General features: G+C 46.4%; 1 protein-coding gene across 1 annotated transcript in view; it reads left to right on the forward strand.

Moving 5' to 3' along the window:
- RAPGEF3 (Rap guanine nucleotide exchange factor 3) overlaps positions 1-19,638 on the forward strand; it is a 52,286-nt gene extending 32,648 nt beyond the window's left edge. The window contains exons 12-28 of the mRNA XM_033136826.1: positions 329-417; positions 731-809; positions 1,519-1,669; positions 1,832-1,914; positions 4,293-4,332; positions 5,202-5,283; positions 5,648-5,794; positions 7,470-7,567; positions 9,404-9,529; positions 9,797-9,978; positions 11,045-11,135; positions 11,735-11,785; positions 12,704-12,791; positions 14,106-14,170; positions 15,263-15,317; positions 17,408-17,479; positions 19,147-19,638. Coding sequence (XP_032992717.1) covers positions 329-417; positions 731-809; positions 1,519-1,669; positions 1,832-1,914; positions 4,293-4,332; positions 5,202-5,283; positions 5,648-5,794; positions 7,470-7,567; positions 9,404-9,529; positions 9,797-9,978; positions 11,045-11,135; positions 11,735-11,785; positions 12,704-12,791; positions 14,106-14,170; positions 15,263-15,317; positions 17,408-17,479; positions 19,147-19,265 — 1,618 coding nt within the window. The 3' untranslated portion in view covers positions 19,266-19,638. The remainder of the gene's footprint in view (positions 1-328; positions 418-730; positions 810-1,518; positions 1,670-1,831; positions 1,915-4,292; positions 4,333-5,201; positions 5,284-5,647; positions 5,795-7,469; positions 7,568-9,403; positions 9,530-9,796; positions 9,979-11,044; positions 11,136-11,734; positions 11,786-12,703; positions 12,792-14,105; positions 14,171-15,262; positions 15,318-17,407; positions 17,480-19,146) is intronic.
- Positions 19,639-20,022: the final 384 nt, after the last annotated feature.

The following is a 20,022-nucleotide window of genomic DNA, read 5'->3' on the forward strand; positions in this document are numbered from 1 at the left end:
CAGAAATTGTGTTCTGGCGGCGCAGTGGCAGCGGGAGGCCCCATTAGCTAAAGTGGTGCTTTAGGTTAAGAAAGGTTTCAGGTTAAGAACGGACCTCCGGAACAAATTATGTAACCAGAGGTACCACTGTATTATTATTGTGTGGCAATTCTAGACTACAAAACCTATTATATAATGTGGTTGTGAGCAAAATATTTATATGCGAAACTGGGGGGGGGCCTTCAAAATCAGCTGATGATATGGGAGGGGGGAGCACTTGCTGCTTGAGTCTGGTTTCCACCTCATTGTCATGCTATCTGAGAACTTCCTGTCTTCCTCTCCTGTTCAGGTACTCAGTGATGTCTGGGACCCCTGAAAAAATACTTGATTATCTGCTGGAAGCCATGCGTCCAGACTCTACGCTCTCTGACCCCGTAGGTAAGTCGAGGGCCACTTAAAGAGAAAGGGTTAGTTAATACACCAGAGAAAAACCCATGCCAGGCATTGGTTCATGGGCCGCTGTAGGGCTAAGAACTGGGGAAAGAAGTTTGAACAGAGGGGCATCTACACAGACACATCCCTTTGTAATTGTGGAGTTTTCATCTCCCTTGAAGTGTTCAGGGCAATGTGTGTACACTGGAAGAATGTGCATGGGGCTATTTGTCGGGTTAGAGGGGTTTAAATGCAGATCATCTAGATCTAGGAGATCGTCTAGCCCATGTTTCACCATGCTTCTCTGCCATCTCTGTAGACACCTTCCTTGGAGATTTCCTTCTGACGCATGGTGTGTTCATGCCAACACCGCAGCTGTGCAGAGCTCTGCTCCAACAATATCCTTTGTGGTTTGTGTCTCTGCTCGATCCAGTCAGCAAGCAGTTCTGTTTGGAAGGCCACTTTAGAAGCAAGCTATTCCCTGCACATGCCTGCCTTGCCTCTGTGATGCTAAATAGCAGTGTTGGGAAGGAGACTTTGGGGGCCGGATTTGGCCCAGGGTCTGCTAGCTGCTCATCCTTGCACTAGAGAGATCCCAGATGTATGCTTCATACATCTCTCGTGTCCCAGGTTAAAAATGAAAGTGGCTTCGTCTGAACAGCATACATTTTAATCAGGGCTGTAAATTCTAGTTGATTAATTGGCTAGGTTAACCAATGAATTGACTTTAGTTTGACTAAAAGGGCATCTCAGATTAAGGGAGCAAAAGTTGTAAATCACGACTAATTTGCCTCATTGATTTAAGCTTTAAGCAGCAGCTGACAGCTGGGTTTAGCTGCCATTTTTAATTTTCTACAATGCCCAAAGTGACAGTAGGTTGGGGGCATTGTGGGAAATCAAAATGCCACTCACCCAATACTACTAGGGGAATGTTGCCCCCTCTACCATTGCTGCCAGGTACTTCTGCCCTGGCCCACCAACCGAGGAGGACGCCGACCAGAGGGCACTTAGCCTAAGACCCTCTAAAACCTAGAGCCGGGCCTGGTCCGTGGGGTTAGGCCACCTTGCATACGGCTGTGTTTCTGTGTCTCCTTGACTACTGTTCACCTTTCATTCGGAACCGTCAGAGGGCACCGAACAGGACAAGGCTGCCTACATCCTGGGCAAAAGGCAGAAGATCCTGTGGCTGGTGAACCAGTGGGTGTTGCTCTATGGGCGCCTGCTGCAGGCAGAATCCAGCTCTGTGGCCTTCTTGCAGGTAACAGGGTGGGTGCAGGGAGCAGTGCTAGAGGTGCAACACCAAGGGAGGATGAGAGGATAAAAGTCAACTTGGGTTAGTGGGAGCCTGTTGCTTGCTTGGCTGGTCTGCTCCTCCTTGCTCTGTAGCTTCTGCTCATCCGCTCTGGCCGTTCTCTTGCAGAGCCTGTCTGAGTGTGCAACCCAGGATGCTCGCCTGGGCCCCCTGCTTAGGGAACAGATGCAGGATCGCCGGAGGAACCGAGTGTGAGTCTTCTACTCTGCCCCAGTTTGTGTTTGCGAGGATCTGGGTATGTGCGGGGAAGATGAGGCAAAAAAGAATGGCAAAATATCTGGTTTCCTCAGGGCAAGTCTTAATGTCTGTAATGTGATTTGATATGTGTATCAAAATACACACGTGGATGGTTGTAGGATTACCTTATTTCCTGATGTAGGAAGCATGTTAGAGTAGCCTTCAGATGTGCAGCTACTCAGTCAGTCAGACCCAAGTTACCTGGTAGGTGCTCACCCTGTCAGGTGATTGGTGGTGGTTTTGGAAGACTCTGTGATGACACAAACACATCTGAAGGGAACTCGTGACTTTCTGAGAGGCTCGCTTCTGCATGACACTTTGCCCTTTCAGTTCAGTGTGGGGAGAGGTCTACTAATCACAATGATGGTTATGTTTGACCTCCAGTACAACTCAATAAGGGACCCAGGTGGTGCTGTGGGTTAAACCACAGAGTCTAGGGCTTGCCGATCAGAAGGTCGGCGGTTCAAATCCCTGCGACGGGGTGAGCTCCCGTTGCTCGGTCCCTGCTCCTGCCCACCTAGCAGTTCGAAAGCACGTCAAAGTGCAAGTAGATAAATAGGTACCACTCCAGTGGGAAGGTAAACGGCATTTCCATGCACTGCTCTGGTTCGCCAGAAGTGGCTTTGTCATGCTGGCCACATGACCCGGAAGCTGTCTGCAGACAAACACCAGCTCCCTTGGCCTATAGAGCGAGATGAGCGCCGCAACCCCAGAGTTGGACACGACTGGACCTAATGGTCAGGGGTCCCTTTACCTTACAACTCAATACCAGCCTCTGGGGAAAACAAGCAGGAGAGAGGCGTATTGTGTTCGAGTCCTGCTTGTGGGCTTCTCAGCAGCATCTGTGTGGCCACTTTGAGAACCGGAGGCTGGACTAGATGAGCCTTTGGTCTGACCCAGCAGGTGTCTTTTGTTCTAAGAGGTGAAGGGGAGAAGCAAAATCTGGACAAAATGTGTTCCTTAACACACACACACCCGTCACTCCTTCTTTATAGTAGGTGAGTTATTTTAAGTGGGTGGGGGAGGTCTGGTGTTTCGTTGCGCCTGGGGTTGGCCCCCATATCTTACTGGTCTTACTGGTCTCTTTCATTGCTGTAATTAAATGGTTGCTGCTTTATCTTCCTTCCATCTCTTGGCCAGCAGTATCTGCGCAGCTGTTACAGCATACATAAATAGTCTTTTCTGCTCCTTTGGTATTTCTGGACCTAAATTTCCTAGTAAAAAAAGCCAGTGGTTTTTTCACAAAAGTTATTTTAAACATTTTTTTCAACTCATTATAAATCATTTCCCAGTATCTTTTGTCATTTTGCACATCTACCACATATAGTAGAATGTGCCTTCTTTCTCTTTACACTTCCAACAAATATTTGTAGCAGTTCTATACATTTTTGCTAATTTAGTAGGAGTTACATCATTTTCCTATAATTTTCCTTCAACATGCAGCATGCTGTAAATTTTAGATCTTCCCTCCATAACTTTTCCCATGATGAAAATTGTATATTATGTCCAATATCCCTTGCTCATTGTATCATTACTGATTTAACTTCTTCATCTTTAGTATGCCATTCTAACAATACTTTATACATTTTTGAAAGTCATTTCACATTGTTTTCCAGTAAGTCTTTTTCAAACCTTGAAATTTCCTTACAAAAACCATTTCTTTTACCCTTCATAAATACAACATTTAATTGGTGATACTGCAACCAATCAGTTACTGAATGTCTTATATCCTCAAACTTTCTCATTTTAAAGTGGTCTTCTCCTTCCATTAACAGCTCTTTTTATAAGTTGCCCATTCACTTTTTGCATTTACTTTTTTCAAGGATATTGCTTCTAGTAGGGAGAGCCACCAAGGTGTTTTCTATTCTTGTATGTTTTTGTATTTCTCCCATACTACATAAATTGATTTTCTTACCAAGTGGTTTAGGAAACCTTTATGCACTTTTGTCTTTTCATACCATAGATATGCATGCCAACCAAAACTATTATTGTGGCCTTAAAAATCTTATAAAGTTATCCACTCCTGAAGCCAGCAAAGACAGGACGCCTCATAATATAATCTCAGGTCTGGCAGGGAGAAGCCACCTCTTTCCTTAGTATCAGTTAGCAATTTATATTTAATCCTTGGTTTCTTCCCTTGCCAGATAAATTTAGAAATATCTTTTTGCCATTGCTTGAAGTGTCCTGCACCACTGATTACAGGAACTGATTGAAATAAAAATAGCATTCTTGGCTATTTTATTCCTTCATCTGATCATATACATCTCGCCAGGGTTTCTAAAATGAGAATAAACAGTAATGGTGATGGGGTCCTTCTTTCCTCTTTGGACAGGTTAGAAAATGGCAGCAACTGTGCGTCTCCGAAGCTTCAGGTAAAGTACAAGTCCTTTGCCTGAGAATCAACAGTTCTTCACTAAAGGCAGCTGCAAACAACACAAAGCAGAATGAACATGCTTAATTATTTTCATTTGAAAAGGCGGCTCCCTCCCCTCCACTAATTTGAAATATTTTTGTCAGAGATAAAGCAGAACTCAAGTTAGGCGGCACACAGGAAAAGACAGTGGACAGACAAGAATCATGTTATTCCATTCCATGGCACCAGGGGCAGGAGCAGAGGAATTATCCAAAACTCTCCTCTTTTCAGTTTTAGGCAACTTATTTCTCAAAATAATGAGGTCTAGAAATGTGAAAATAAAATCTAGGATGGAGCCATCTCATTTTCCCCAGCAGAATAAAAAGCAAGATCCAACAATTCACAGCCTTGCATGTCAGGTGGATTCTGGTCTCTGTGTAGCCATCAAATAGGGCCTGTTTGCTTCACCCTCAAGGTTTGGGGTGGCTCCGTAGTTGGCAAACATGTGCCACACCCAAGGAGTGACAGTTTGTCCCATCTCTGAGTTTGTGTATATTTGAGACAAGCACAAGACGGAGAGTGTTGGGGAGACAGAGAGGGCAGAGACCTCTGGCTGTTCCGTGGCTGGAACGGAGCCTCTAAGGCAAGAGCCACACCCAATGTGCTGCCCACTTTCGATTCTGCCCCCTTCACCCTGGGCATGTGCCCTTCCTTTAAAGCATTGCCCATCCAGGGCAAGCGACTCTCTGACGGAAAAGGATTTCCTACTCTCCAGGTTATGCTGGTAGGTTTTATCCTTATTTACGGGCCTGGGCCTGAAGATGCCTCTGGATGGAAGAGAATCCCATTGCACCTTAATGCATCCTCCTGTCTTTCCGCCGCCCCCAGGTGCGAAGTGCAGTGGACTGGTTTGCCAGCCAGGAGGAACCGTTCCTGAACAGCAGCTACACTATCCGAGCCCAGGACAAAGGTAATTTAGCGTTGTTTCCTCATGAGCCAAGCCTGGCCGCCCTTTGCTTTGCCCTCTTTCATCTGGACAATTCTCAGAATGCCACAATGCCCCAGCCAACATGGGAGGTACGTATATCCAGCCCCCAAGGTGGCTGCAGTAACGTGGCTGGAGAGTTCCAGTTGGCTGGATTTATTTTATTTTTATTTATTGCTTATATTCTGCCCTTCATCACATTACATGCAGTCCTGCTGTAACTGGCATTATCGATGATTGAACTTGGAAGCTTCTGTGGGCAAAGTGTACAAAGCTTCAGCTCCTGCGTTAAAGCTTCTTTGCTAAGGTCCCCTCCTTTTTCTTCTCTCTCCCCCCTTCTTCCATATAGTCCCATATGACATATACAGGCCAGACTACTCCTGCCTCACGACGGTGCTTCGGGTGAATGCTTCAGTCCAGGAGGTGCTCACATCCCTGGCAGACTGTCCCGGCTGGAGCAAAGAATGGGTCCTGGTCAAGATCAATTCAGTGGGAGGTGAGTGAGCCTCATGGTCTCTGGTGGCAGCCCAGTGATGCATAGTGATGCAGGTGACATGGATCCACTTGAGCAGTGCGCATGCAGCCCCCACAACGTGCATGATTTCAGCAGCCTCTCTCAAGAATGAAACAGACATAACCTGTTTTGCAGAACTGTGTGTATAGAAGGGGCCAGCTCTGCCATTAGGCAGGGAGAGGCAGCTGATTCAGGCTGCAGATTGTGGAGGGCTGCTGCCCCCATTCCGAGCTGCTGACCGCCCCTGCGTTTGTAGTGCTTACCTGTTGCTGGTCTGGGCTGATTGGCTGTCTCCACTCCACCTTCTTCTCACCTTTTCCAAAAGCACCAGAGATGGGGAAATAACCCTGTTTAAATGAGCAGGCAAAGAAGCAGCCAGCCCGCTGGGAGGGCATGCTGAATTTTTCAGCTTTCAAATTCCCAAAATGAGGGGGTCTAAGAAGTTGTAACGTGACTTGGGCGTTCAAGATATTTTGGTTAAATTAACATAATTTAGTTTTACTTGCTAAGTAAAATGTGTGTGCAGTTGCCTAGAAATCATTAAAAATGATTGCCATCTACTTGTAGTTATATATTAATATTATTTATTATTATTTAGCATTACCTGATATTTTCAGAAGGTGAAATTTAAAATTCTTTGCTTTTCTGAAAACAGCTTATGTGCTTTTTCATAAACGTAGACTTACCAATCACAAAAATAATAGCATATTTGAATTAATCACACCCGAAAACATGTTTTTAAGATCTGTCACTGAAGAAATTTGCAAAAATTAAGCTTCACCTCCTAAAATGACCCACCCTGCTAGCTCAGACCATACACTCCAGCAGGCATTGTGTGTGTGTGTGTGTGTGTGTGTGTGTGTCCCTCCAGACATGATTAATTTTTGTACCTCTTTTAAGTTCTGCTTATACTCAGAGAGAAAAGACTCCAGGGAATTACTGAATGATAGGAATTTTATGCATATGACTCTATGGGGCACAGGACTGCTGTGATCTAGTTTTGGATTTAGGGTTGCAGAAAACTGCCCTGTCTTGCCTTAGCCTCCAGCCTCCCCTCGTGGACAGATTTCAGGGTTATTGGTTGCTTTTTTACTAGGACCCCAAGATCAACCAGCCAGAGCCAGGTGCAAAAGACATGTAGCTGGAATTAAAGAACAGGATGCTTCTGACTGCATTCTGAGCCTTGGGATTTCTTTGCATAGCCAGAAATAAGCTGAGCTAATAGTCCTGCCATGCAAAGGCCACCCCTGGATAACTTTCTGCATCAGTTTAGGTGTTTTGTTGTTGCTATTGTTGAATTGGGAGTTGAAACCCACGGCTGATATGTTACAAATCACTCTGAGGTTTACCCGTCATAGCTCAGGACCAATAAACTGTTTAGGGAAGTTTTTAATGTTCGATGTTTTATTGTGTTTTTAATATTCTGTTGGGAGCCGCCCACAGTGGCTGGGGAAACCCAGCCAGATGGGCAGGGTATGCATGTATGTAGGTATGTATAATTTGTTTGTTTGTTTGTTTGTTTGTATATTATCTCTTTTGCTCATGCCTAGATTTGTCAGTTAGGCTTGTCAATAAGGGTACCTTGAGCAACACTGCTCCCTTGTGGCAATTTGGGGCACTGCCGTGACTCTTGTTCCTTCTTCCCTCTTTCTGGCAGATAAAGAGGTCTTGCCCTTGGATGCCTTTGCTGTGTTTACATCCCTGGGGCTGAACGAGAGACTCTTTGCTGCCACTGTCCAGGAGCTTCACGGCTTGGTGAGTGTGTTTTCCTTGCAGATTCTCACAAAGCTCTCACTTTAATTCTCTGGCCCACCCCCGGACACAAGGGTAAAATTACCTTCTGCACAATCCCCATGGATGTAACCACCTGACAATAGGAAGCATGCTTGAATTCTCTGCTGCTCATCAGCTGGTGAATGGTGGGTTAAATCCTGCTTTTTTGGCTGTGCACCCCTGTTCGCAGCAGGGGAACTGGCACACACAGACAAACAGAGCAGTAAGGAGGTTAAATCCTTCTGCTTTGGCTCAGCAAATTGGTTTCCTGTGGGAAGGAGGTTGGTGCCACCACTGCAGACTTGAAGTGCACTCATCAGCTGATGCCACTCACCCACCAGAGTGGCATCAGCTAAACTTTAAATGACTCAGGATCATAATACCTCTTGGACCCCCCCTCCTTGCCACATTAACCAACCTGGACCCTGTGATCATCATCGGAGGCCTTTTTTGTGTGCCTTCTCCACGAGAGATCCGGAGGTTATGTATATTCAAGAACAGGCCTTTTTTTGTGGTGGCTCCCCATTTGTGGAATTGATTCCCCAGGGAGGCTCGCCTGGCACCTTCATTACACATCTTTAGGTGCCAGGAGAAAACGTTTCTCTTCCACCAGGCCTTGGGCTGATTAACATTCTAAATGTTTTAAAATGTGTCTGTGGGAGCAGGGCTATTGGTTTGTTTTTGCTTTATGTATTTTGTGTTTTCATTTTGTACAGTATTTTTGTGTGTGTGAACCACCCTGGGATCATTGGATGAAGGGCAGTATACAAATTCAACAAATAAATAAACAAACCAGCTTATCGACAGCTGGGCACAGTTTTGGGGAAATGGCCAAATTGCAGGTTGCAGAGGATTTTGGGCATGCCCTTGACATCATGAAAGCCTCCAGAATAGGGTTACCAAACGTCCCCGGTTCCCAGGGATAGTCCCCGGATTTGCAAATCTGTCCCTGGACAAATTCCATCCCCGGAATGTGACAGCGGCAGCCTCAGCAGCCCAGAGCCAGCCTGGTAGCGCAGTTGGCTTTGGCTGACTTCAGGAGTTGCTCACTGCTCGCTGCTGCCGCCACTGCCGAAGGGGAACCGGGGACGTCCGGCAGTACAGATCTCCTGCCTCCTGCTCCCTTCGTTTTGACAAATTGAGAGAGACTCGGGAGTCGTAGGCGGGTGGCTGTTGCCCAGGAGGGGCGCAAAGTGGGCGGTTTCTCTGCCAGGCAAGGTGCAAAACACTTCTTTTGCACCCTGTGAAACATAAATGTGCAGAGTTTTTTTTAAAAAAACTGGGCAATGGCCTCCCCAATGAGCTTCCCCCGATCAGTCAAAACAAAGGAGGAAGGGGGCAGGAGATCGGAGGAGGCTTGGGAGTCATGGGCGGGCAGCACGCCATTGCTGTTTTTTTAAAACTCTGTGCATTTATGTTTCACAGGGTGCGAAAGAAGGGCTTTGCACCTCTTTACAATATGCATGTGTGCCTGGGCCCAGAGTCTTTTGCCTCACCATCCCCACTACTGATTCCCTGTTGCTACTCAGCTTCAAAAAAAAAAAAAAAAAAGGGTCCTCGGATTCATTGAAAAAAAATCTGGTAACCATACTCCAGAAGCCTTTATGGGGAATGCACAGTGGAGGCAGTTTAAAAAGGCTTAGGCTTGTAGCATGGATGTTTGATCTGTTTGTGAAGGTGGGACCAAGGCAGCAACATCCATAAGGTGACCAATTTTGCAAATCAGCTGTGGCTTAGGGGTGTCCATGGCAAGGTGCCTGCATGCACACGGTGCCCCTGCAGAGTGGCTTGCACTGATTTCTCCTCCCATTTGCACAGGCCCCTCACCCTGAGCAGCGAGGCCCCACGGTGGGTTCTTCAGAAAACCTGGATTTCATCAGCTCCAAGGACCTGGCCAACCACTTCACTGAGCATGACTGGAACCTCTTCAAAAGCATCCATCAAGTAAGGAGATTTGTTCCCAGACGAAATCTGTTGTAGTGAGGCACCAGACCCTGGGACTGAGGAGATCTTGCTGCACACACACACACCGCAACTTTGACATTCCTCACCCTCATGTCCATGGCATTGTGCAGAGATTTTGACACCTGCCCTGCATGTCTAAGGTGGGGCAGAGTGGCTTGCATGTCTCCAAAGTGGAGCTGAGCCAAAGCATTGTATTTTTAAGGTTGGATTTCAGCGGAGACTCTCCCGGCTGTTGTATTTTTTAAGGTGGAGCTGATCTACTACATATTTGGACCGCAGAAGTTTCCCAATGCAACCACGGCGAACCTGGAGCGCTTTCTGTGCCGTTTCAATGAGCTGCAGTTCTGGGTCACCACCGAGCTCTGCCTTTGTCCTGATGTTATCAAGAGAGCCCAACTGCTCCGAAAATTCATCAAGCTGGCCGCACAGTAAGAGTTTGGCTGAAAGGAAAACCGTTGGCCAGGAATGGGCAGCTATCAGACTTGCAAGTTTGAGGCTGTGTTTTGTTTTTACTAGAACCCCAAGGTCCGGAGCTGAGAGCAAAATAGCGGCTCAGGGGAATAAGTTATTAGTGAGACAGACATGCTTGGCCCATAAATTTGTTCTTGGTAATGGAACGGAACTTTTACACTCTGTTCTCTGAAAATGCCATGGGTGCCAGCTTGAACAAAACATAGGCACTTATAGGGCACCTCTCAGTACTTCTGCGGAGTGCACCTTCCTCAGCGTGCACAGCTGGGCACAGACCTCCCCCCACTTGCCTCTCACTCCCCACCTGCATGCAAGAAGTTTCTGCTTGCTCACCTGTCTCCCACCCATCACCCACTCGCCCGCTCGCCTCTCTTATGGCCCTGCCTCTCCCTATCTGCCCTGGCTTAGACACACCTGGGAATGGCACCAAAAGCCAGGAAGCAGGCTGGGAAAGGGGCAGCGCTCAGTTTGGAGAGAGGGAAGAAAGGAGGTAGGAAGGCACCAACTGGCATAAAATATTAGGGGGCTGCCCTCTAAATATTTTATTGCAGGGGGCAAAGGTATCATGGTCCCATAGAGTTGTCACCTTTGGAAAATCCCATTCCTGATTTTCTCCCAAGATCTCTGGGTTCAGCAGCCTTATTTCATTGATTTTTTAAAAAAGATTTCTGAGCCACAATATGACACCAGGCTGGGGTAAAGTCACAAGAGTGAAAAAATAGTGAAACCAGAGCCAGATCCCAGCACAGTCAAATATATTGAAAGGGTATGTGTGAGAGAGGTCTTAATGTTATCACTATTGTTAAACTATTAGAAAGCAAAGATCCTTGCTGATCTACTGATCCAAAGGTCTACCTGTAGGCTTGAACTAGCTTCTGGCCACTCATGTATGTAGGTCACCTCCTTTTCCTAGGAGCGACTGTGGGAGCAGGAAAGTGTGTTCTGGCTTTCACATGAGGAGCATCTGGGGCTTGACACTCGCTTCCGCTTTGAGCTGAGTGCCTCTTGTGTCTTTGTTTTCAGCCTGAAGGACCAAAAGAACCTGAACTCTTTCTTTGCAGTGATGTTTGGCCTGAGCCATTCCACCATCAGCCGCCTCTCTAGGACCTGGGAGGTACATTTCTGCCACGGAAGGAAGGGAAACCAACTGAACTAACCATGCACGCTTTGAAACTGCTTCTATACCAGCCTCCTCCCGCCTGGTACACTTCAGATGTTTTGGACCACAATTCCCATCGCCCCAACCGTTGGCCACAAGGCTAAAGCTGGTGGGAGTTGTTATCCAAAACATTCAGAAAGCACCAGGTTGAGGAAGGCCATAAAAGCAGCAACAATGAGAAGTGATTTGCTGCCTTTTCAATTGCCAGTCCTTGCCACCATTTTGTAAGGAGACACCATGGATCTAGCATTCCTTTTGCGGGATGCAGGTGAAGGCAGGGCTGCAAAGCAGCTGTTAAAAGGGGGGATGTGACTATGTGAGAAGGAGCCCAGCCTCATCTTGGTCACATCACACATGCCTGAATATTGCCTGTATCTCCTAGCCTTGCACAGATTAACTGTGGCACTGGATGTGTCAATTCTGTCCCCCCCCCCATGCAAATCCTTTCTAATCAAAGTACCAACGGTGCATGCATGAACTTGCCCTCACTTTCTGCAGTAATTTGTTGGCCATTTCTGAACAGCCTCCTGCCTCTGTCTCTCTCCTGTCCACAGAAGCTCCCACACAAGACGCGAAAGCTGTTTGGCACCATGGAGCGCATGCTGGTGAGTGGGGGTCCTGTTTATCTTTGGAAGGTGCTGGAGCCTTGTCACCGTGTCTCTCTCACCTCTGCTCCATTCCCCATGTGCAAAGTGCTTTGCTATTCTTTACTGTGTTCAGTCTGCGAGCTAAATTGCTGCTCTTCCCATTTCACAGATGGGGAACTGAGGCTGAAAAAGTGTTCTGCACAGTTACCATATAAAGTCTATGGCTGAGATGTGGATGTGAGCCCAGATTTCTCCCTTTGGGGCTTATTGAACAGTCCTTTGCGGCTGTTGGCTCATCCAGCAGGAGACAGGCTTCCCAAAAGAATCCTGAACAGAATACCAACCAGCCCTTCGAGCTGGAGCCCAGTTGTCCTTCTGCCTTTAGCAAAAGAGTTAGGCTCTTTAGAGAAGGGATGAAAAGTCCATTCTTGTTTATTCTAAGGTCTTTTTTCTGCTTGCAAGATGGAACAATTTCCCCTCTTTGTTCCCTGTGTGCTGTTCTGGGGGTTTCTCCTGACCTACTGGTGGTGGGTGGCACAGAGGGCATGGGGGGAGGTGGTGGAAAGCCCCATTAAGCTCGTGGGAGTCCTTGCACAGGCATCAGCCAACACCAACCCTTAGTGCGGATGGAGCTGAGCGCTCACATAACTATATGCTCCAGTGCCACAAATCTGGGAGAAGAGTTGTGTGTGCATAGGTCTCTCCTTTTTTGGGGTCGGGGGGTGGGGGGAAGCATACTATCTTCTAAGCCTTCACCTGAAATGGTATAGTCCAGAAAAAAGACTTAGAAAGTTAATCAGCTGTTGGTGAGAACTAGACTCTACTGGACAAGCAAAGGAACACCATTAAAGGGTAGCTTTGGGGTGAGGCGCCGTGCACCTAATGCACACACACTTGCAAACAGTCCCAACGCTAATCTATCTTCCTTCTTTCCAGGACCCTTCTTGGAATCACCGGGTCTATAGGCTGGCCATGGCGAAACTGACTCCCCCCTTGATTCCCTTTATGCCCCTCCTGCTTAAAGGTATAATAAGCTGCATGCTCCTTACTAAATTTACCTTGGTTGTTGGTTTGCATGCATAAATGCTCTTTGTATCTTGAGACCTTAGGGATCTAAACTCACGAAACATATGAAATTTGAAATAATTCAGAAAAAGCACCTAAGACTGGGGACTGGCCATGGGAACTCAGGCTTGCCATCCCATCTGGCTCAGGGGATTCTGACACATGGTCATAAGCAAGCTTTGTGTTTTCAAGCCCGTCTCAGTAAGAGTACTTGACCCCTGAGCTGTGGCTCCTCTCCTGAATGAATGGGTTGGGTAATGTGGAGGTGCCCTCTGATAGCCTTTGCTGCCTTGTGGAGGAGCTCTGCTCTTGCTCATTGCATTACTTTGCAAAGGTGGGGCATGAGACTAGAATCAGGGCCCGGCTTGAGGGCACATGATGCAGCCAGCCTGCTAAAGTTGGGAAGATCTGGTAAGTGCCTGGATGGTAAGTGCCTGGACTGCATGATAGTCCCATGTATGTCACCTTGAGTTCCATCATGGAAGAAAGGCAGAATATACTAAACATATAAGCTCAACAGCTCATCTTCTGAACTTCATTGTCTGTGCATACTGTGCAGGGGCCCCATCGGGCCCCATCAGACCTACCTGCAGCTAGTGGAAGACTGCACCAGCCTGTGTAGCATTGGGGAAACAGTAGAAACAACAACAGACAGTCACGGTATCTGTACCTCAAATAAAATACAAAACCGTGCCTATATATGCTTTAAGCCTATATATGCTTTAAGCCTTTTTATTGTATAATTGAACTTATATCTCTAGTAAAGTTGATGGTTTGTATTGTTGTTATCAAAGATAAAGTCCAGACCTTGAAGAAACTGCTGGTGAAACGGGAAGTTTTGAAGCTGGCCACCCGTCGGGAGGACATACCCACATGTTTGAGAGACTTTGTGTAACTTTCTCCAACATTGGGAGGATGGACCCTTGCGTCCTATAGACTTTTGCACAACCATCTTTAACTTTATATTGAACATTATATTGCACTTTGTATATTGCACTTTGTATCAGCACTTTGATGTTTTAAAGCATATATAGTCTTCGCCTCTGAGGAAATATCTATGAATGCTTTGTGTATGCTGATATTGTCAGTTTAGTTCCATATTTATACATTTCTATCCAGTGATATACACGGTTTTGTATTTTATTTGATGTGTAGCATTGGGGGCATATGCTTGACGTCACATGTGTGTGCCGGGCCACTTCCATCTTGTGGGCAGCCCGCTGCCTGTGGTACTGTGTGTTGAACAGACTCAGATCTCCCTCTCCCTTCGCAGACCTGACATTCATCCACGAGGGCAACTGCACATTGGTGGAGAATCTTGTCAACTTTGAGAAGCTGGTGAGTGGAGAGACATGGCTGGGGTAGTCTTACTGTGGCATGGTAATGGCAGGAGGAGCCTGCATCAGTTAGAGAAAGTTATCATTCAACAATGACCTTATCAGATTAGACAACTGGGCCAAAGCAAACAAGATGAATTTTCACAGGGAGAAATGTAAAGTTCTACACTTGGGCAAAAAAATGAAAGGCACAAATACAGGATGGGTGACACCTGGCTTGAAAGCAGTACATGTGAAAAGGATCTAGGAGTCTTGGTAGACCATAAACTTGACATGAGTCAACAGTGTGATGCAGCAGCTAAAAATGCCAATGCAATTCTGGGCTGCATCAATAGGAGTATAGCATCTAGATCAAGGGAAGTAATAGTACCACTGTATTCCGCTCTGGTCACACCTCACCTGGAATACTGTGTCCAGTTCCGGGCACCACAGTTCAAGAAGGATACTGACAAGCTGGAACGTGTCCAGAGGAGAGCAACCAAAATGGTCCAAGGCCTGGAAACGATGCCTTATGAGGAACGGCTTAGAGAGCTGGGTATGTTTAGCCTGGAGAAGAGAAGGGTAAGGGGTAATATGATAGCCATGTTCAAATATATCAAAGGATGTCATATAGAGGAGGGAGAAAGGTTGTTTTCTGCTGCTCCAGAGAAGCAGACACGGGGCAATGGATTCAAACTACAAGAAAGAAGATTCCACCTAAACATTAGGAAGAACTTCCTGACAGTGAGAGCTGTTTGACAGTGGAATTTGCTGCCAAGGAGTGTGGTGGAGTCTCCTTCTTTGGAGGTCTTGAAGCAGAGGCTTGACAGCCATCTGTCAGGAATGCTTTGATGGTGTTTCCTGCTTGGCAGGGGGTTGGAGTGGATGGCCTTTGTGGTCTCTTCCAACTCTATGATTCTAGGATTCTATGATTCCCCTGCTGGAGAGAATAAGCTACAGTTCACTTTTAGGTGTTGAGAAATTTCAGTTGTGCATCAGGGCATTTTATGCTATCTTGTCCTCTTGTCCTCTTTGTCTGCAAATGACTTACTTAGGGGTGAGATGAGGCTGAAACGATTGAGCCTAACATTAAACCTCTGTCTGTTCCATGCAGCGCATGATGGCCAAGGCAGTTCGTCTCGTGCATCGTTGTCGGAGTCACCCCAACCGTGAGTGGGGCAGGGGAGCAGGGGCACAGGACAGGTGTCAGTAGGGATAAGCGGAAGCAAAGTAAACCTAACATTCCAGAATGGGAGCTAGATGGACAGATCAGCCTAACCTCACCCCAAGCCATTTTTGTTGTTGTTGTTGTTCAGTCGTTCAGTCGTGTCCGACTCTTCGTGACCCCATGGACCAGAGCACGCCAGGCACGCCTATCCAAGCCATTTTTACTGGCACACAATCATAGGTCTGCCCTGTCTTATTTTATGTGGAATTTGTTAAAGAAAGGTTTGCATTTATATTGTTGGCAGTATTGTTACACACATTATCATGCACAGCATTGTATGCATTTCTCTCCAAATACATAGTTTTTTATACTCTTCAGTGGGCTTTTCCATAAAATGCACATTTTTATCTTCATCATTTTGTTTGTATGCCACCTTTCCATTGTTAAAACCATGCTCAAGGCAGCATGCAACATGACAAGATTTACAGCGTTACAAACATAGCAAAAGGCACAAACAACAAAGGAAACACATCAAAAAGTACACAACCAAATTGAAACCATTTCCACATAAATCCTAATAAGATCTAAAAATAAAGATACAAAAATCAATAGCAATGAGAAACCCCAATGAAACAACCTAAACAATACCACAGCCCAAGAGTCTGTTCAGCAGTCGATCAGTCTGTCAGGGCCCCTCCTCCCAAGCCAGGTGGGGAAAGGCCAGCAATGGAGGGAGCAGAACTTCCAGGACCCCCACAGCCAATATGGTTTCAGGAGCCTCAGCGTTTGTAGCTGGTGTCAATTAGGCCTGTGCCCTGCCGGGCCAGCTGGTTGCAGACAGGTCTTCCAGGACTCACAAGATAGATATTTTTGTGCACTGATGCTACACTGCAAAATCTTGAGACATTGCATTCCAACCCAAAAGTTTTGGACAATCAAATTAGGCCAGTTTTCTGCATAAAGTGGACCAAGCAAATTCCTCCTCCATCCCTAAGGGTGGACCTTCAGTTCAATGCACTTAAACAGATCCAAGTGCTGGAGCAGCTAGAATGGCCTCCTCTTTCAGAGGCAAACCATTGTGCCCTACTGCTTCTTTTGCGCTAAGTTTAATTCTTTTCAGAATTGATTAAACTTTCCAGCTCACCTGGACAAGTTGGATTAGGTGATTCTTTGGGTTCCTTCCAACTCTACAATTCTATGATTATATAATTCTAAGGTATTGGGGCTTACTGGGGGTTTATTTCAGGGTTGATACAGGTCAGGGTCAGGGTTAGAAAAAGTAGGGGTGGGGTGGGGAGGGAAGGGGAGAGGCCATGAAATTGAATTGAAATGTTGGGAGGCCTCTAGTATTGAAATAATGCCACTAGCCAAAGGCAAATCAGTATACAATAAGCAGCACAGATGAATAAATGCTTAAGCCAAGAAAGCATATGAAGTTGAAAGTGTGTAAATGTACCAAAACCTTGAGAAAGTATATTTTGAAGAAGAAGACTAGATGTTCTAGTTAAGATGAGATGTAACATGTAAATTTGTATGTATGAAAATACAGTAAACCCTGGGAAAGAATTTACTGAAGAAGCCCAAAACTGTCCATGGGTGAAACAGGGGACAAACGCCGGCACCCTGTCTAACTTTTGTGCGTAACATCTTCAAATATCTCATCTGATTGGACTTGCTTTCATCAATTAACATCTGTGCGTATCATCATTGATATTTCATCTGACTGGACCTATTTTCATCAATATCTACAGGAGCCTGGCTAAAGAAATTTAAAGACTGCAATTGTCCTGTTGCACTAACTTGAATGAGTTTTCTGTTTGTGGCTTCTTTGTTAGACTTCTTGCATAGAATTCAGAACGTGGAATGGTTTGGTAGATTTGTGTGTGCCGTTTTTGTGCTGCTTATTGTATACTGATTTACCACGAGTATTGGCAGCATAGGTTTATTTTTTCAGCAACTAGCCAAAGGCAGGCACGTGAGTCATACATCAAACAGACAGAAAGGATGACAAAAAATTAAATGATAATAAGCCAAACGGATTTTAAAGCAGATCTTTTTTTTAAACCCTTCTCCTCTTCTTCCCCACTCCAGTTCCACTCTCCCCTTTGCGGAGTCGTCCTCAGCACCTCCTGGAAGAAGCCCGGGCGCTGCGTGCCTCTACCTGTAAGCAAGGGAAGGGTTTTGTACACAGAGTGCTTCCACACCAACCCCTTTCCTCCGGTTCTTCCCTCCTTTGTTCACACACTTTTTATGGGGAAGGCACACGACACCATCGAAATCATTACATTCCTGTGTTTTGGTATTGTCTTGTGGCTCCCCCCCAAACACACACACACACACACACACACACACACACACACACACACACATTAGTGGGGGGGGGGTTGGGGTGGCACTGGCGGAGGAAGAGGAGTGGGGGGAGCGCACGACCCCCAGCAGCGCAATCCCGGTGGGGTGCCGTCGCAGCTGCCCTCCCGCCCGCTCTGGGCGCCATACCCCCGCAGAGGGTGTGTCACACCCCCAGGACACGCACCACGCTCCCCAGGACGCACGCCAGCCACACCCTGCCTGCTCTCCGCCCCACCCCACTCCCCCCCTGCCAGAGCATGAAGCTCCGCCACTGGGGGGAGGCAAGAGGGCTACAAAAGCCAAGTGCAGTAGCAGACTGCCCATGTGGAGGACAGTCCTAGCACTGTCAGGGCTTCGAGGGGATCCCTTTTATAAATTGCAAGAGCTCATGCTTTGCATGCAAAAGGTCTCAGGTTCAATCTCGGTAGAGCTTGGAAAAGACTCCTGTCTGAGTCTGCTGCCAGTCAGGGTGGACAGTAGTGTGCTAGATGGACTTGGCACAAGGAATCTCCTAGCTCTAAATAGAAACCTTCCATTTTTGCAAGTTTTGCCCATTTTATTGCTTGCCTGAACTGCTGCCTGAAGAGTGTGTGTGTGTGTGTGAGAGAGAGAGAGAGAGAGGTTTTTTTTTCCAAATTTTGTCCTCTTTTCTTTCCATTAAACTGAGATCTCAATATTTTGCTTTAAAGGGATAGGTATGAATTAAGACATTTTTATATTTAGTCCCTTTCATAATAATCTCTTAGGGTGGAATTTGCTTGCTGAGCTGATGTATTCATTAAGCTGTCTAGCCACAACCCCACGATTTCTATTGTGGGGTCACCACAAGCCATTTCCTATATGAGTGCTATATAGATGTAATATTTTTGACCCAATGTGCCTTACACTTACACTTCCTTACACAGCTGCAGTTTCCCAGCCCATCTCAGTCTCCCTTTGGAGTCTACAATTTGATTGGCTTTTTCACACTCCTGAATGTGCAGTTTGATTAGCTGTTCACCACCCTGGATAATATGGCAGGTGCCTGAACAATTCAGGATACCATCCTGAATCGTTCATTTCCTGTGTGATGTGTGCAAAGCTACATCCAATATCCCCTCATCAAACATGTACTTTGCAGAATAAACTGTCAAAACCCTCAGTCCCTGTGTCTCAAGGACCCATCCAACTACAAAAGGATCTCTCCAAACTAAGGAATGGGTTAGGTAAGATTCCAGGAAAGGAAATGATCCAAATAAAAGATATTTTTTAGTTTTGAAGATTTTAATTTCTAACCATGAGGAGCATTAAGAAGCTATACAGATCACCGAATCCCCTGCCCCTCCCCCCCGGAATTAGTAAATCTCTGTCACTCACAAGATTCAAGAATTCATAGATCGTTTTATGGACACGTATTTTTACATTGTTAAAATCTGTATCCATAAAATGATCTGTGAATTCTTTCAAAATCCTTCCTTGATATCGGGATCTTTTTCTTTCAGGTTCAGAGCAATCCCTTAGCACACGAAGCCCAGCTGCTACCTGGGCCTATACCCAGCACCTGAGAGTGATTGACAGCCAGAAGGAACTTCAGCGGCTCTCACGAGACCTCGAATCCTGATGCTGCCAGAAGCCGAGGCTAGGACCCGGGATGTGCAAAGGACTGCTTGAAGGGGCACCTTCTCGTGAGTTAGCCCTACTTTCAAGATGGGGAGATACCAGGCAGATGGGAGAGCTCTTCGTTCTCTTGGTGGTTCCCTTGCTCTCTGTTCTGCAGCCAGGATGTAGGTGCCAGAGAAAGGACACGTCAGCTGCTGCTACCGATGATGCTTTTGTAGGCTGCAAGGTTCCTGATCCAAAGAAAGACTGCTTTATGGACCACATGGGGCTGCCTTATGGGGAAAGGAGCAAAAGCTCCCATAATATCACTTATCAGTGTTCAATGGAAATGTGGTTTTTTTCTATTAAAAAGGCATACAGTAAGATTTGCTTTTGTATTTCTGGTGGACTGTGACTTCGTGCATAGCTTTCCCACATTGTATCCTTGTTCTTCCTACTGACTATAGCACTGTAGCCGAGGTGTCAAGAGAAGTTTATGGGGCCATGGTTCTAAGGTTGGATAGAGACCGCATCACAATTGTGCTCCGTCTCTGAGAGCTCGTTCCAATGATGCTTTGGCACACATGAATGGACCAAAATCCAAGGAAACTGATTCACCGCACACCAGCATTTTCTTACTTGCACCCAGGGAACAGCGAATGTGCCAGTGGCAACTTTCTCTGCAGTGTTGCAAAGGATCTTGGGATATCAGCCTATGGGCCATGCATGCGGAGACTGATGCCAGGAGCAGCATTCGAACCTCACAAGGGACACATTCT

This window comes from Lacerta agilis, chromosome 2 (genome assembly GCF_009819535.1).
Source record: "Lacerta agilis isolate rLacAgi1 chromosome 2, rLacAgi1.pri, whole genome shotgun sequence".
Classification (NCBI taxonomy): Eukaryota; Metazoa; Chordata; class Lepidosauria; order Squamata; family Lacertidae; genus Lacerta; species Lacerta agilis.